The 18,645-nt window shown below is 38.8% G+C and overlaps 1 protein-coding gene across 1 annotated transcript; it reads right to left on the reverse strand.

The window, feature by feature from the left end:
* Nucleotides 1-844: 844 nt before the first annotated feature.
* On the reverse strand, nucleotides 845-18,132 carry LOC134213743 (zinc finger protein 420-like). Its single transcript, XM_062693064.1, has 4 exons — nucleotides 17,844-18,132; nucleotides 17,156-17,777; nucleotides 1,586-3,531; nucleotides 845-1,432 (listed from the first exon to the last, which is right to left on the reverse strand). Exons 1-4 carry the CDS (start codon nucleotides 17,970-17,972, stop codon nucleotides 962-964), a joined length of 3,168 nt encoding a protein of 1,055 aa, XP_062549048.1. The 5' UTR covers nucleotides 17,973-18,132; the 3' UTR covers nucleotides 845-961.
* Nucleotides 18,133-18,645: the final 513 nt, after the last annotated feature.

An 18,645-nucleotide genomic window follows, 5' to 3' on the forward strand; every position in this document is an offset into this window, starting at 1 on the left:
AACACGGCAGACTACGGTGGGCTGGTCACGTTGTTCGTAAGCCGGAAGAACGTCAAGCGAAGATAATATTTAGTAGAGAACCCGGAAGAGACCGCAGGCTTCGTGGATGGCCGCGTTCATGATGGCTTTTTGCAGTTGAGAGGACCTGAGAGCGCTCAATGTTCAGGGCAACTGGAAGCGATTGGTCAAGGATCGAGTCCAGCGGAGAAGGATGCTCCACTCGGCGTCGGTTCATCGAAGAGCTGTACTGCCGTCATACGCATATTTGTCCCATGTTTGCTGGGATTCCCTATATACATGGGACAGTTATGCGTATAACGCCAGTGTAGCAGGACCCTAATTAGACCCTGAAGGACACTCTTTCGGATACTCATTGATAGCAGAGAGCGAGTATAGAAAATTTCCACCTTTGCCGTACCTCGTTAGGATTATCATTACATGGCAACGTAAAACTCCTGCCACTGCAATTGCTTTGTACTTGCATCATTGCTTGCTTACATCAGATTTACCAGAGTGGTAGGAGATTCAGAATTGTGTAAAAAGGACCAAATGAATTCCAAAAGATTCGCAGACATTTAAGGTGGTTATACAACAAAGCCACAAATCGGCCATCTTGGAAACCACGTGCTTTTTCTAGTGATTTTTCAAGAACATGAATTGAGAGAACCACAACGCCCATGGGGATGAAACATCCGTAAATCGTTTGCTCACTTATTCTGAATAATCGACTTTAATTTCAGCATTGTAGGAACATTATTACGCTAGATTTGAACTTTTAACAATAGGAGTAAAAAACCGTGTGGTGAATTCAAAATTCACCACATGGCTTGATTGTATAATCACCTTAAGTGATACAATACGATATATTCACTAGAATTTAAATTAAATAAAATTAACATATTTCAATATCTCAGAAACGAAGCATATGTCTGTTGTACGTTACGGTGGCCCTCAGTTACAATCAACAACATACATGCTTCTTCAGCAGTGGGGCATCAATGAATCCCTTTCCGCATTGGTCGCATGCAAACGGTCGCTCCCCGGTGTGCTTCCGCTCGTGTATGGTAAGCTGACGTTTCCGTACAAAGGACGCAGCGCAGTAGGAACACTGATGCGGCCTCTCGCCGGTATGGCTGGCCATCTCATGCCGCCGCCGATCCGTGATGCTAGAGTAACGTTTGCTGCACCCATCCGTTCGGCACTCAAATGGCTTTTCGCCTGTGTGCGACCGTTCGTGTAGGATCTGTGCTTCGCGCGTTTTCAGCATCCGTGGACAGAAGGTACAGCTGTAAGTGGCCTCTGAATGGCGATGGCGGATGTGGCGTTTGAGATTTTCTCCTCGAGCAAACTTCTCGCCGCAGTCTGGACATTGGTGTTGCTTAGGAAAGTGACACTTCATGTGTGAGTTCAGTATGGTCTTTGATGTGAAGCGCTACAAAGGAAAAAATTAGTTAAATAGTTTGCATATAAGCCTATAATCTTATCCATGATAAATGTTACTTTGGTCATATGTTAATTGACCTTGAAGCGTGAACGATTTATTCGAAAGTACGCATAGAACATATTCTTGCAGACCTCCACCTACCTTGTTGCATATATTACAAGCATGAGGCCGTTCACCGGTGTGCTTCATCTCGTGTACCGTGAGAGCCGTTTTGCTTGGTTTAGCCTCCCCGCAGATGGAACATACAAATGTCTTTGGCACTCGGTGGGCGAACTGATGCTGTCGGAGAATTGCTCCCGTCCGAAATAGTTGGCAGCAACAATCGCACTGCCATCGGTTGGTGCTGGATTCGCCTTCAACTACTGCCGCCGCTTTATTTGCTTCGCGTTTCGATTGGTGTGTCTGCAGGACGTGCTGTAGGAGTTTGCCGAAGTTATGGAACGGAAGAGCACATTCATCGAAGCAGCAGTATCGCACGGAACCTACTCTACGAGCGCCTACTTCAACCTTCTGGACTTCAATCGCTGGTAGCGATTCATTGTGAATTGAGCTGTACAAATGTTTGAGCATTCGTGCTTCGCTCAGGGATTCAAAATCACAAAGCTTACAGTAATACCGTATCGTGGAGTCTCTCCTTTTCTGGTGGTTAGTCATTTCCATTGTGGTGTTGAACTGCCTGTCACAAATTACGCATACTGGTCTACGCTTGTCTGCGTCCTTCTTCGAATCGGTACGATGTTCCTTCCGGGAATGCTCGGTGAGAGCTGACTCGTCTTCAAAATAACACTCACAACCACAGCATCGGAACCCAGGAAGCTTAACGGCGTCGTATCGATCGCTGACGTCTTCTCGTATAATGTTGAAGAACCTCGCGTGCTGCTCATTGTACAGCATATGATTTTTCAATCGCGACTCTGAATCGATAACAAAATCGCACAATCTGCACTGATAGAACTGTTTCTGTTCGCGTATGCGTTTATGAACAACAAAGATCATTGCGATATCAAACTTTTTCAAACAGTATTCACATTCGTAGCTTATCCGATTCTTCGACGGTGGGGGTTGTTCGGAAAGGGACTTGGTTTGATGCTCTTTTGAATGTTCATTCAATTGTTCAAGAGAATCGAAAAACTTCAGGCAAAAACAGCAACGTTCTTTGGTTATTTCAACAATATTGTATCCTTCGTACTCGGCTACAATTTGGACAAAATTACCTGGTATCAAAGCCATCTGCTTCCGCTGACGAGTGGTAATGTATTTACTATCTTGTCTGATTTGAATAGTTTCTTGCTTTTCTTCATCATCGTTGGGGGTAGGTTTTGCTTCATCATCCTCGAATTCCTGCTCATCAGTTTGATCTTCTTCTATGTATTCAATCTCTTGAATACTATAAGCATCACTCTTGCAATCATCCGTTTGCATGTCACATTCATCCACTTCCATTATTTCAGCTCCAACGTCGTCGTTCATGTGCGGTGTAATGCTATGGTATTTAATCAAATGCCTTCGCCAGGAGGTTTCCCCCTTGAAAATTTCTTCACACAGACGACACACTACACGCCGTTTGTTTGGCTTGTTGCGATGGAATGTTAGCGAAGATTTCTTGGCAAACCGCTCATAGCATATACTGCATTCATATGGGTTCTGTTCGTCGTGTTCTACTCGTTCCGGCAGATGTCGCTCCTTGGAATGGGTTTCAAATTGCTCCCGATATTCGAATAAACTTTCGCATCCACAACATCGCAGGCACATGAATTCCACCAAATCATATTCCTTGTCCGTAGCAATTAATCGGTATTGATTTTTGTTGAAACTCGATAAAGTTGCACCAGAAACCTGATCGCTCGTAATGATTTCCTCGACCTCTTCCTCGCTGTGATCTTGGTCTGTATCAAAACTGTCAATCAGTATCGAATGAGTAGTATCCAGATGATAGAATAGTTGCTCGCGACTATCCATTAGCATATCACATTCTCGACAATGAAAACGATCAGTGTCGATGTGGCTACGATGAAGCGTGAGATCATCTACGGTGGAAAATGTTTCGAAGCATATTGGGCATTCCTGAAGATCATTTTCACGAAAATCTGTTGATAAAATGAAAATAATTTTAAAGCTCTTAAATGTTTGGAAAGTCACGTGTCCTAAGACAAGTTAGTATTTTAGCCTTTCTCATAAAACAAAATTGTAGGAACTAGAAGGCTATATTTTTACTCCGAACAAAATAATTAATAAATAATAGTATGCCAATGATAACATATCGCCTCCACTTACTGGTTATGTTCAGTTGATTTTAACATTCCCCAGAAAAACGTTCCACGTTCAACGTGATTCATATAAAAAGTGTGACAAAGGGGAAGGGGGTGGGGGAGTGTTAAAATGACCAATTTTTGCGTTACGTAATTAATGGATCTTCCCTAAGGGGCTTGACAATGATATTTCCAGTGTCAAAATGAAAACTAAAAATTTAAATATGTAGTGATTTATTATTTTAGATATCGCGTTTAGAAGAATGACGTTATCATAATGTTTTGAAAATAAACTCCGTAGAGAAACTTTTATCACATCTCACTTAAATAATGGCAACAGTTATACCAGACACTTCGCATGATCTAACAACTGCCTATTGTTAAGAAAATTATTTTGAGCATTTGAGCTTGAACTGCCTATTAATTAATTTGGAGTCTAACTAACATAACTCTAATACTTACAAGCAGAGTGTAAAATAATCGAAATTATTTGATGAAGTCAGGGGGAGGAGGCGGAGCACTGAATCCCTACCCCGACAAGTGCTGGTTCTAAAATGTAAACAACAGTGTTAATTCTCTACCACCTTTTTGTCATGGCGAGGGAATTTTTATGCACACTTTTGTTTTCGATATTTTATCAAAATTAAACACTCAATCATGTAGCAATATAACGATGTGGTATGCTTGAGATACCTGCTTGATTAAAGGGACACGAAAAAGAATTTATTTGCAGTAACTAACCGAATATAAAAATGTTCGCATTAACGATTGCGCCCTAACAGTGGTTCTATAAGCTTCGATGCAGAGTACACGAGCTTTGTTCGCCAGTAACAGGCGTATGAGGTCCTTGGATGAAGTCCATTTTTCTTCACTTGTTAGCTTACTTCCAGACACATTCATAGTCGGCTCTGTACTGCCAATATTCGGTTGAATATTGGTCATTGAATATTTATCAGGCTTCAGAATTCTCACTCATATGAATAAAAACCTACGATTAATCCATTAAGCGGAGTGTGATTTTTCATGGTCCCCCTGTGAGGAAGTATTCTCACACAACATTTTTATCCGGATAGAATGGCGGGTGATAAATTCGTGAGCGCCGGATAATTTAATTTTAATCCACAAATTTTCCTTCTCGTCGCCTCACCAGATAAATTTTACAAGCATATTTACAAAAATTTAGGACCGCAACGGGTTTCGGACCCAAAACAATTTTAAAATGTTCAGAGCGCCCACTAAAACCATTCCACCACATGAATAATTGATTGAAAGCGAGGGGAAAAACTGCTGTATTGAACCTTCTGCTTATCGTGGCGCACCGTCAGATTCAATCAGCTTGGAGAGGCAAAGTAAGCAGCATTTGATTTTCGCGAAACATGGGAAGAAGGATAACAATTTTTCGCACCATCGCTTGTGCCGGAGTTTATCGCCTTGTAATTTATCCGGATAAAATGCATGGTGGAGTGATCAGTTGTCGCTTGAGTGAGTGAGAAATCCGAACCCTGATACTTATGCATATTCTACAAATTGTTAAATCATTTCAAATCTAAACACTTTTTTAGCGAGTTAGACTATGTATCACACAGAAATGAGCGATTTTTGTCCGTGAGACAATTTCAGAGGAAGTGTGTTTCGCATAAGAAACATAGCTGAAAAATAGTTTACCTTGTCATACCAAAATAAAATTTATTCTCAAATCGAATGACAATAGTGCAGAACCAAATTATTCTTCTAGCAAAGGCATAATCTCTGCATTAAAATATGTACATACGATGCTCAAAAACGGTACTGACCATTCTTGCCCCACTTTACCCTTAATATTGGTAATTATTTCGAATTTGTTGTTTTGGGTTCAGGTACACCAAACTCAGCTCAAAATAGAAATTCATCTAATGGGAACCTCCAATATTTAACGAAAAGAAATAATCTTAAAAATAATCAGCCTCTAAAAATACACAAGTTGAATCTTTTCACATCATTCATCGACTCATTCAATGAACCTATAGCCAGAGCTCATATGGGCACACTTCAAAATGTACTGGTCGGTCGCATCCGATTGGGTTGGCGGCAGTTAATTTGGGTTTGACCGGCATTCGACAACCTCTTCAAGTGCCGAAGATTCCTTCCACCGAGGCATGTTGAGTCAATGTTCTGGCTTTGGCTGACGCTATCTTGACGCGCTTAGGCGATGGTTTGGCTTTTGATGATGGCAGAGACTGCTCACTGCGTTTGTTTGATCGTTTGTCTGATGTTGTTGCCTTGGCCGCCTTGATTGCCATTTTTTTCAGCTCACGCTCAGCCGCTTTCTTCTTTAAATCCGCAAGGATCTCCGGAGATGTCTGGTGATCGAAAAACAATTCCACGTTTTGTTTGCAGATAGCTTTAGCGCCATCTAACGAGGACTTCGCTGAGATTCGCAAAGCTAGTTCAGGATGGCGAAGCATAAATTTATTGTACCAGTATTTGCCGGCTTTTTTGTCCGCATACCAGTTATCCGGGACCTCAATGTTAAGCTTCACGGCGAACTGGTAAGCCAACCCGCGCAATTCTTCGACGCTTGTACCATAGTGATGCATCGCGTATTTCAAAATGTTCTCGACTAAATAGTTCTCCTGGGCTATTGAGAAAACCTAAAATGAATGAAAAAATCAAATAATTACTCATTATTCACGTAGAAGGTGGAAGAACACAATTTACCTGATTCGATGGCACACGCTGGTTACATTCACGCACGAAAGTCAACAGTTGACCATCATCAACTTTCTCAACATCAGCGAAATTTGCTTCTACTTTTTTCAAGTAGCCCTGAAGAGTAGTCCGAGGAATCGAATACGCCTTAGCAATCGAATTTGTCGTCCTCTTATCCACCGAACATCTTTTAATGGCTTCCACCAACGCATTGAAATCCATTTTGGACGATTTTTTCGGTTTAGACATGACTAAACGAAAGAATCCAAAAAAATGCATAAAACAATTAAAAATAATGATGTTGGCAACTTTCTTGGAAACTTGGCAACTTTCTCATGACCTCCTCATAGCATCCAAATAACAGTGGTTCTTGGACCTTACAGCATCGTTAAAAGATTCCTGTACCACCATAACTAAAGCATCCCGTGTAAACGCTATTATAGGATTTTATCACAAAATTTGAGAATGAGATCCAGAAAGGCTAATCCCCTCTAGCATTAAAATTTGCCAGGATAGCTGAAAATTCCCAGTATTTTATTAAGGAAGTGCCAAAACTCTATAATAATAATAATAAAGATTACTCTGGCGGGATTTCTAAAGAATCCTCCAAATTCCCAGAGTTTTTTTTTTCCGGCATAATTCCGAAAACATCATCCAGGATTTCCAAGTTATTGTCCAAAAATTCCTAAGAATCTTCCAAGAATTTTCTCGGATTCTTAAGAATCCCTCGAGGTTTCCAAAGTTTTAGCAAAATTTTGAGAGCAGGTAATAGAAGGTAGTTCTTCTAACAACAGAATGTTTTCAGATTCAACGGAATTCATTGTCATTCGCGAGAGTCAAGAATTTCAGGACATTAATTTAAATTGACACCTAATAAAATACCCTCTCAGTGTTGGTAGAATCACTCAAAAATCTCAATCATTGTTTCCTCACGCGCGAGCAAACACGTTTACGATTTTTAAGGAAAACGTCGCTTCTGTGTTTTTCATGCACAGTGCATAAAGTGATTTACACTTCATTTCACTCATTTGAAGAAAGATCATTTCTGAGATCAAGATCCTGAACTCCTCCTGGCGAAGTAAGCATTTTCTAAAAAAGGGAATGTATCCAACAGGATAATGTTATCAATCAAATAAGGCCTACAGTTTAATAAAACAACGCTTTCAAAATCGATAATAACATTGCATCTCTTTCTTCATTGGCATTTAATTTACATCCCCCACTGGGCATTGCCGCCTTGCAGCTTAGTGTTCATAAAGCACTTCCACAGTTATTAAATGCGAGATTTCTAAGCCAAGCTACCATTTCTGGATTTGTGTATAATGAGGCTAACAGGATGATACCACCCTCAACATGAGCTTGCTTAGTAGCCATGCATCTTACCGCACGAGGGTCCGGAAAATTATGAGCCTGCTTAGTAGCCGTGGATCTTACCGCACGAGGGTCGAGGAAATTTTATCGTTCTTCCCTGGGCATAAAAGTATCATCGTTATTATTATTATTATTTATTCAGACTAAGGCCCAAGTGGCCTGTGCGGTATATAAGAGTCTTCTCCATTCGGCTCGGTCCATGGCTACACGTCGCCAACCACGCAGTCTACGGAGGGTCCGCAAGTCATCTTCCACCTGATCGATCCACCTTGCCCGCTGCGCACCTCGCCTTCTTGAGCCCATCGGATCGTTGTCGAGAACCATTTTCACCGGGTTATTGTCCGACATTCTGGCTACGTGTCCGGCCCACCGTAGTCGTCCGATTTTCGCGGTATGAACGATGGATGGTTCTCCTAACAGCTGATGCAACTCGTGGTTCATTCGCCTCCTCCACGTACCGTCCGCCATCTCCACCCCACCATAGATGGTACGCAGCACTTTCCTTTCGAAAACTCCGAGTGCACGTTGGTCCTCCACGAGCATCGTCCAGGTCTCGTGTCCGTAGAGGACTATCGGTCTAATGAGCGTTTTGTAGATTGTCAGTTTGGTACGGCGACGAACTCTATTCGATCGGAGCGTTATGCGGAGTCCAAAGTATGTACGATTTCCAGCCACTATGCGTCTCCGAATTTCTCTGCTGGTATCATTTTCGGCAGTAACCAGTGAGCCCAAGTACACAAATTCTTCTACCACCTCGATTTCGTCACCACTGATGCAAACTCGCGGTGGGTGGCTCACATTGTCTTCTCTTGAACCTCTTCCTATCATGTACTTCGTCTTCGACGTGTTGATGACTAGTCCGATCCGCTTGGCTTCCCTCTTCAGTCTGATGTAGGCTTCATCCATCTTCTCAAAGTCACGTACCATAATATCTATGTCGTCGGCGAAGCCAAACAGCTGGACGGTCTTATTGAAAATTGTACCACTCGTGTTAATCCCTGCTCTTCGTATTACCCCTTCCAAAGCAAACTACGCACATCACCCGATCCATCGTCGCTTTGATCAACCGTGTCAGTTTATTAGTTAGTTATTTAGTTAATAGAGCACATTGTACATTGGGCACATTGTATTCGCGGCATTTCTGCAGTACTTGGCGAATGGCGAACACCTGGTCCGTGGTGGAGCGTTCGCCCATAAACCCGCCTGGTACTGCCCCACGAACTCTCGTGCAATTGGTGCTAGTCGACGGTATAAAATTTGGGAGAGTACCTTGTAGGCGGCGTTCAGCAATGTGATTGCGCGGTAGTTGCTACAATCCAGCTTATCGCCCTTTTTGTAGATGGGATACACGACACCTTCCATCCACTCCTGCGGCAAAACTTCCTCCTCCCAAATCTTGCTTAGCCAGTGCCTCACCACCGTGTTTAAATAGCTCTCCTGGTAGTTGGTCAACCCCAGGGGCTTTGTTGTTCTTCAGCCGGCCAATCTCCTCCTGGATTTCCTGGAGATCCGGAGCCGGTAGAATTATGTCCTGCGCGCGTTCCCCCAGGTCCATCACCATACCGCCATCTTCGTCTGCAAGTATCATCGTGCTAGCTTTATAACAGGGAAAAATACGGCTTCGGCAGGTTTTGTTCTATTATTGTCAGGGGGATTTTAATCGACCAAATTTTATGAAATTTGGCCACAATATTCTTTGATATGCAAAGAATGTTTAGGCCGAATTCGAGCATAATCAGTCATAAAAAAACCCCTGCATAATGTATGAACATTAATTTGCGAGGTGACAATGCCCCATTATTGAGGGATGTAATGCCAATGAGAAAAGAAGAAAATTGGTGTCTACCGTGCACGTTTGGTGACAACTGATTACACATGAATCCAATTATTATAATATTGTTAAAGCCATCTCATGAGAATTTGGTTTGTCATTTACACTGGATTCTGTTTTACACGATTTACATTTTCTCAATTTTTATATATACTTCATCGGAAATGGGTTTGCACAAAGAAGAACTTTTGTTAGCTGTGGTCAATGTACATAAATAAGGCTGTACATACACCAACAGACGTGAAAACATACTAAGTATGTCGAATTATAAGAAAATAATGCTGGGCATCCTAATTTTCTCAAATATGCTCATATATACCTACAAATGGAATGAGCATGATTTGTAAAAGTAGTACCTATTAGTTGAAAAAATAAAATTTGGATGAAAAAATGTATGATAGACACTTGCTCCGTGTTAGAAAATTTCCAAGTTATGTGCGCAAAGTTAGGCATATAATAAGGGGTCTGCTTTGAAGTTCAATTTACTATTTATTACAATTTTTTGAATAAAATTTTTAGTTCTCAAACTCACTGTTGTTTTTTTTTGTATTCTTTTGTGAAACTGTTTCGGTAATTGAAAGTCGAACGTCGTAAATCGTAAGTTTGTGTAGCAAATTGAAAATAATTTCGCCAAAATCGATCCCCTCTTCAGCTAGAGTACCTAATTAGATATGTAATTCCGCAAAAACCATAAAATAATAAAATTGTTTGGTTCAATCAAAGTTAAATGCCTATTTCCGGGGATTAAACCACCCGACTTTGACATTAATTTACAATGTTGTGAAAACTCATATGTGAATATGTACGTTATGTGGAAGATATTGATTTGGAAAATGTATTGGAGGTAACCACTTTTCCTTCGATAGGACTCGAACCCATGACCCTACAGTACGCTAGACTGGTGCTTTAACCAACTAAGCTACGAAGGACCTCCGTCGGCCTTCGCAACCTAGCGGCTACTGAACGAGCTATAGATTCCCAAATTGGACGCATAGTCAAATCACTCGCAATCCATTTCTCAAGCCAACACTTCCATATGTGTATAGTACACTTTCACATTAGAGGAGCGTGATTTATTGTTTTTGCTTGTTTTTGAAACAACATTTTTTTTTAATTTGGGGGGGGGGGAGGCGGTGTGTTCTTGACTTGCAACAGGTGATACACGATAGAAAAATATATTAAGCTCTTTTAGTGGAATGTATTCAACCGTCTAAGACGAATTAAGTAAGGTACAGTGGGGTAAGTGGGTAAATGGGGTAAGTGAAAAAAACGCAAGTATTTCATTGATGAAGCACAGAATTATTCAATTTCACTTCGCAATCATACAAGGCCATTCAAATCAATGCTTTGAATAAGTGAAACATGAAATAATGAACCATCTCAACATGCGAGAGTAAAAGTTTATTAACCTTTCAAGTTTATCTTTTGCGCAAGTTGTTTTGCGTGTCAATTCTTGTTATATTCTTGTTATACTCGTTATACTCAACGTATCCCCGGGCCGTGGCCAATCTACGTTGTATGACATTAGGCAATACGTTTACACTGCTGGCTTAAATTTTCAACGTGACGATTAATTTATAGAACTCATGAAATCAATGTGAACTCGACTCGTGGAAAACTTATTCCAGGTTATCCGAGGCTTGTGATAGACCCTTTATCACAACGGACCTTTCCATCCACTGACTGGTAGGCTCGAGTGTCCCGTCCTCTGCTTCAAACCCATAAGGGGTCCGAAACAGTTCAGTTTCAGGGTAGTAAAATTGTGAGATAATAGAAGACAGAGGAGGAGAGTATGGAGCGGCTTGTTGACCGCTTCCGGCTCTAGCGACTGCTATGGAACCTTTTATTAGAGAAATGTTTGTAGAGATAGAAACGGTTGTGTTTATGTTTATAATAGACTGTGTTAAGATGCTTAGACAGTTCGGAATCGCTACGATAGAGTTTATTATAGCTTAGATGATTTATACTTATGGTAAAAGGGAAATGATTGAAATCCGTTTTCTGGTGATTGTCGCTTCTTGTATGTAGATTCGTATGTAGATTGATATGATAGAGGTACGTGCAGTTTGGGATTAGTGTGATCACGTTGGTTTAAGTTTGGAAACATAAAATAGAAAAGGAGAGAGCAGAAGGGGTGGGGGAACAAATACCTAACCATTTGACGCAGAAAGATTAAAATAATTAAACTGAATTAAAATAAATCAATTAAATTTTACAATTTTGGTCGAACTTGAGTTAAAAATGTGTTCCAAGCGTGCCCACCGAATTAAGTATATTACGAGTACTGATAACCTATGCTACTAAATAAAGCTCGTGATTAAAAATGGAGGTTGGCTCATCAAAATATAATATTATTCTAGATATTCTCTTAAGTATGAAAACTGAATCCTAACTATCCTGAAACTGCTTTCACCATGCTGCCGCCCAGAGCACAGCCGTCTCTGCCACTCATAGGCAATGTCCCTCCACCGCCTTGACAGCCTCCAGAGTATCTACCAAAATATTTGAGAACTAGAATGAATTATTAACATGTCCCGCCATTACATAAAATGATTTGTTCAAGCAAAGGCGTCATAGATGCGGGAACGACATCGCCATAAACGACACGGGACAACCATGCCCCAACCATACCCTCTCTTGCGTTATGTGATGTTGAAAATAAGCTCCTAATCATTTGATGGTAAAAATAAAAATAAAATAAAAATAATCAAGCAAAATTAAAATATTCTAGCTAAATTTTACTATTTTGGTCGAGCATGGGTCAGCCGCCTGACACCCGCGTTGAAAAATATGTTCCATGCGTGCCCCCACATAAAATAATAACGCGTGATAATCACTAATAATACTAAAAGATTTAAATGGAATTAGGTATTGTTCCCGCTTATCATTTTAGCACCGCCAGGGGGAACTTGGCCGATACCCACTGCACTTTTCTCCCTTTTTTAGCACAAACAATTAACCATCATTTGTGATATTTAAACGGAATATTATTGGGAATTCTGAAAAGGCAGACAATCAATGCAGTTAGATTGCCAGGTAATACGTGCACATCGTAGCACTGGTGATGCATCACAATCGTATATATACAGGAGTATATGCACTATATGATGACATTGACCGGAAGATTAGATAAGCATTTCCCCCCAAGTTGTTTTGCGTGTCAATAAATACAAATATTTTTTTATGTTGGTTTCCATAACACATTCAATTAGTGCATTGATAAGTTGGTTTTCTTTGTAGTTTTGAATTCCAGCCACAAAAATATTGATATGAACATTGTTAAGATGAGTTGGTAGGTTCAGTGAAACTAGCAACACTGTCATGCTGAGGGAATCAGATTGGATTGTAGTTGCGGTGGATACGGTGGTTTGTAAATTGAATTGGAACTAGATTGTAAGTTATTTTTTATATATATGGTTTAATAATTATTAATGAAAAATAAATTTCAGCTTTGAAGCTGTTGGTAATGGACACTGCTGTCAGAAGAGTTTCAATCAAGCCAAGGAAAACCGCCGCAACATTCTTCAAAGAATCTAACTCTCAACTTGAAAGGAGTCGCCATGGACGAACTGAGAAGGAAGCTCGAGCTGCTGGAGGAGCAAAACAAAGCATGGCGGACTCAACAGTCCGAAAATGAAAAAAGAATCCAGTTGGATTACGAGCGCAAAGTAAAGGAATTAGATGAGTATTACAAGGCTGCTGCAGAGAAAATTGATTTAGAATTTAGTGAACGAAGGGAAGCAATAATAATCAAATATAGTGAGCAAAACATCTGTGAAAAATCGGTGAAGAAAGAACAGCATGTCGGCGATCAAACTAAATCACACGGCGATAATGCATTACGTTTGCGTGTATCGGAAGAGAAAAACAACGAATCTGAATCGGTAGGACAAGCGCTGCAAAGCAGTAGTGATGCGGCGACGACAATTGTGCGCCGTTCCGATCATCGAACGAGCTCGGATGAATACATCTGTTTGTGCACCACCGCACAGAGTAAGGGTAAAACAGAATTCGTTTACGCAGAAGCTAAGAACGATTTGGCGTGCAATTCGAAGCAAAGCGGTTTGTTTTGCGCACATAAAGTTATGAAAGAAATTGTGAATCGTTTTGTGAAAGGAATACTTTTCGATCCAGGCGGGACTGATAGGGGAATAATTTGTAGGAGAAGTTTAGAAACAATAGTCAAAATGTTTTTTTATTATGGTAAATAGAAAGTTTTGAATTGTATAATAGACCAGTTTGTTACTAGCTTCACGGGTGGGAGTGTTAAGATGAGTTGGTAGGTTCAGTGAAACTAGCAACACTGTCATGCTGAGGGAATCAGATTGGATTGTAGTTGCGGTGGATACGGTGGTTTGTAAATTGAATTGGAACTAGATTGTAAGTTACTTTATATATATATGATTTAATAATTATGAATGAAAAATAAATTTCAGCTTTGAAGCTGTTGGTAATGGACACTGCTGTCAGAAGAGTTTCAATCAAGCCAAGGAAAACCGCCGCAACAAACATCAAAAATTTTGAAAAAAAATGTATTGCTTTGCCTGTTTTTTGCCATGGGTGGGGCAAGTGAAAATTTTCCGACACTGAATGCATTTCTCTATTTTTCCAAATACAAATAATTTCTATTAAGCGTATATAAACAAATAAAACCAATTCGAACTCATTCGAAGGCTTTTGGTTATTACAGTGATACGTCGTAATACTAAATCAGGAATCCAAAGTGCCAAGCGTGTCAGTGTTTTAAATAATCCATGTTTGATAAATAATTCGTGAAACATTGTTATTTATACAGCTTAAATACAAGAATCACTACTATTTCAAATATATCAACAATTATGATTTATTTTAAATTTATAAAATTTATTTATTTGTTCATTTAGACTCTTCTACTGAAATCATAAGTGGATTGTTGATGAAACACAATATGATTCCATGTTTGATGAATATTTCAAAGATAATTTCTCTGCATTATCGCCAAAGTTTATTATCTTAATATAAACCTGAAATAGAAAGTAGTGTTAGACACAAATCGAGATGAGATATTAGATCAAAATTAGATCAAAAAATTCAAGTAAAGAAAATATAAAAACATAAAAATCATTTAATGTAGGCACTCTAGTGCCCTTTGACTTTTATGAGATGTCAAAAAGCATCACAACAGATCACAGTTATGCTCTATTCAGCATAATTATCATTTACATGCAATATATGAACAGAAAATGTGTTCTTATATTGAAAAATTCCTTTGTAAAATCATTTTTTCACTTACCCCACATGTGGAGCAAGTGAAAAATTGAAACCGATTTTTTTGTTTTCCAAATATTTTGTATCCTAAAAATATTTTTCAAAGATCTTGTTCGCAGGCATATAAAGATTGGATAGATGATTCGTTATGTCATAAATATGATCAATTTCAATATTATATTCAACTTTTATGACTTGATGAACATGAAATATACGATTTCCTTTACCCACTTGCCCCAATGTACCTTACTCTCCATTTAAATCCACTAATTATTTATGGAGAGTACTTAATTCGTCTTAGACGGTTGATACACAATAGTTTATTTTTCAAAAACTGCTGATTCAGCTTTTAAACATTTTTTTTTCAACCTAGCATTGATTTTATGTTACAGAATTCCTTTATCGTGCCGCGAAACTACAAGAAAAGAAACCTTCAGAAAGTCGCATGTGTGCTAATCTTTCAAAAAAACTTTGATGTAGGCAGCGGTAGAAGTTAAAAAACAAATTATTTATCCGGGAAGCCGCTTGGCGGTACGATTTGTCCCTAACACAAGCCCTAACAACAATTTTACATTATCCTAATACAGAAAACAGTAAAACTAAGACTTACGGTGGTCAAACATCAAAACTCCCCAATACTAACATATAAATTAAGTAGCAAATCATGAAATTGTACAAACAATTCAGCCAAATCATGGCTCCGTTATACTTCCTGGCGCCTGAGCCTTCAAATAAATGACAATATAAAAAAAGTTGTTCTCAAACATGTTATGATTGAATTCGATGAAGTGTTGCATGTGACCCGCAGTAGGGGTGGCTTGCAACACCCATCATTTTGATATTATGTTCATACTTTTATTATTGTTATATGTCTAATCACTAATATTAGGACACATTAAAAGTATCATGTAACAGTGGAATGAATAAATCCGTTTAATTCAGAATTATTGAGAGAGAAACTTGAAAAGTGTCACCCCGTTTGACGATATGAGCAAATTAAAACAGCATAAGTAGGTACCAAAGAAAGGTATTTATTTATCCAGCCACTATAAGCATAAGTTATGCTTTTATGAACGTACCGTGCACGCACCATACTTTGCGCAGTTAAGGAAATACAAAATTGAATCAACTCGTACAACTTACAGAAAGTAGCTATCTGCCTGAAATAGTTTCCATGCTGTAGTATTATTATTATATTATTGTTTGAGAACTAAATTTGGTACACAAATTTAAAATAAATAGTAAATTAAACTTCAAAGCAGACCCCTTATTATATGCCTAACTTTGCGCACATAACTTGGAAAATTTCTAACACGAAGCAAGCGTCTATCATACAATTTTTCATCCAAATTTTATTTTTTCAGCTAATACTACTATTACAATTTATGTTCATTCCATTTGTAGGCATATTTGAGCATATTTGAGAATATAAGGATGCCCGACATTATTTTCTTATGATTCAACATACTTAGTATGTTTTCACGTCTGTTGGTGTATGTACAGCCTCATTTATGTACATTGGCCACAGCTAACAAAAGTACTTTTTTGCGTAAACCCTATTCCGACGAAGTATATCATAAATGTTGAAAATATCGAAGCAATACAAGTTGTGCGCAAAATTAGGTACACTGTATTGAAAAATTGTTCCTAACATTGCGCATCATATATTTTAAAGAAAAATGTAAATAACTAACCAAATTCTCATGAGATGGCTTCTACAATATTATAATTATTGGGTCCATGTGTAATCAGTTGTCAGCGAATGTAAAAATTTACAAAAAATACAGTTTTTCGGGTAAACCGTCACTTGTCATTTGTGCTAAGAACACGCCATTTTGGTCATTTTCACTGTTTTCAGTACAAGTTTCGACTATTAAAATGAAAAATATGTCATTTAACAGCGAAAAAATGCATACACTGTTATGATAACATGTATATTGTGCTGACAAGTAATAATTATATTTCGAAATTCAATTTAAACGCATTATATTACAAAAATCACCGCAAAATGCGCAAAGTTAGGAGCTGCGCAAAGTTGGGTGCGTGCACGGTATCGCATGTTTAAATGCAACTTGTTGCGAAACAAAAATGATCAAAGATAAGTGCCTAAAAGACGAATGAGTTTTTGTGCACATACTCATCACATTATCATCTCAATTCATCGGTTTCCTAACTAATCAACAATTTATCTTTATAATCTAATTATACAATGCCGAATCAATAGCCAATGAATGAAAAAAATATGAAAATGAAAATTTGTTTTTGGAGTGATTACAGTTTGGTGTACGAGAAAGGCAAATATACCTCTCACCAATTCAAACTTACCTTTCGTGAGCCTGCGATGTTCAATCAAACCATGCTGTACCAGATCTGTCTTGTCCTTGAACCGTTCCGAACAGCCACAACAACTAGCAGACATAAACCTTACGTGATCGTAATGATCGCTCTCGATAAGCACTTCGTAATCCTTTTCCTGATAATGACTCAAATACATCAAACTGGATTTTCTATTGTTGTCCTCTTCAGGGGCCAGAATATCTATCAGCTGCTGAGCAGCTGTCAATTTGCTATCCTCAGTTTCCACTATTGATTCTTCTACCAAAAAGCTTTCTTCGGTCTCTTCTGCTATAATCTTCAGATCAACCTTCTCATTCAATTCTTCAGGCACTATTGATAGACTGTGTTCATCTGGATCCGTTGTGAAAATTTCTTGAACGCCTTCACATTCATCCTCCTGCTCAATTTCTTTGTCCAAAGCCTCAATTTCCAACTTGATCATGTCTTTGGACTCATCGTGGCTTAATTTCAGTACATCTTTCACCGAATAGATTTCGTTCCTAAACTGCTTATCCGATTCTATACACTGCAGCCGAAGTTGATAGGCGCTCCTGACTCGTTCCAAACATTGCAAGCAAATATTTTGGGGAAGGTTTTTGTCTAGCGTCACCTGTAAAAGATTGCCCATTTACCGCGTTTTGCTAATGCAATAATTAATCTTTATCTGAAAACTCACCTGAATATCGGTCAGAACCTCGACCATCCTGGCGATGCTGATGCTATCCTGGATCAATCGCACGGATATGAGATCGTCATTGTCAGGTGCCCGACAAATTCGGCAAATTTTCGGGCGATGGAAATTCATTATCTAACAAACTCTAATTGTACTCTTATAAATCCACTTTTGGCTACCAAAATTTACGATTTAATTTAACTTTTTGTTTTATTTATTTTATTTTTTTAGGAAGTAGAAGACGAGTGAAATTTCAAGATCTCAAAAGAGCTTTTGCAGACCGCGGAATAAAGATTGGGGTGTCCAAAATGTAATTATCAAATTTTTCGATATAAATTTTATACACACGGTAACCGAAAAACACCGGGATTATTTTTAAAAAAAATATGATTATTAGGCTTTCAGCGATCGTACGTCAATCAAGACAAATTTTTCAAAACGACTTATCTGCTTTTGTAAACAAAGATTCAAACGACGATTTGACGAATCTGATAGCTCTCCCACGCAAACCAACACCATCAACAGGTAGCGAAAACCTTCACCTACACACTTACCTCATTTCACCGTATTCGGTAAATTTTACCGAAATCTCAACAGCAGAACTGTTCGGTAATTTATTTTACAGATTTTTTGTAATTTTTTCCATTGCTCAACTGTCAAAATCACCGAAAATCAGTTAAATTATTTACCGAACAGTTCTGCTGTTGAGATTTCGGTAAAATTTTACCGAATTCGGCGATTTATTTTAAATGTGTACCTAATGGTGCACGTAAAAAAAAATGTTCACATTAACGATTGCGCCCTA

This window comes from Armigeres subalbatus, chromosome 2, assembly GCF_024139115.2.
Source record: "Armigeres subalbatus isolate Guangzhou_Male chromosome 2, GZ_Asu_2, whole genome shotgun sequence".
In the NCBI taxonomy this organism is placed as follows: Eukaryota; Metazoa; Arthropoda; class Insecta; order Diptera; family Culicidae; genus Armigeres; species Armigeres subalbatus.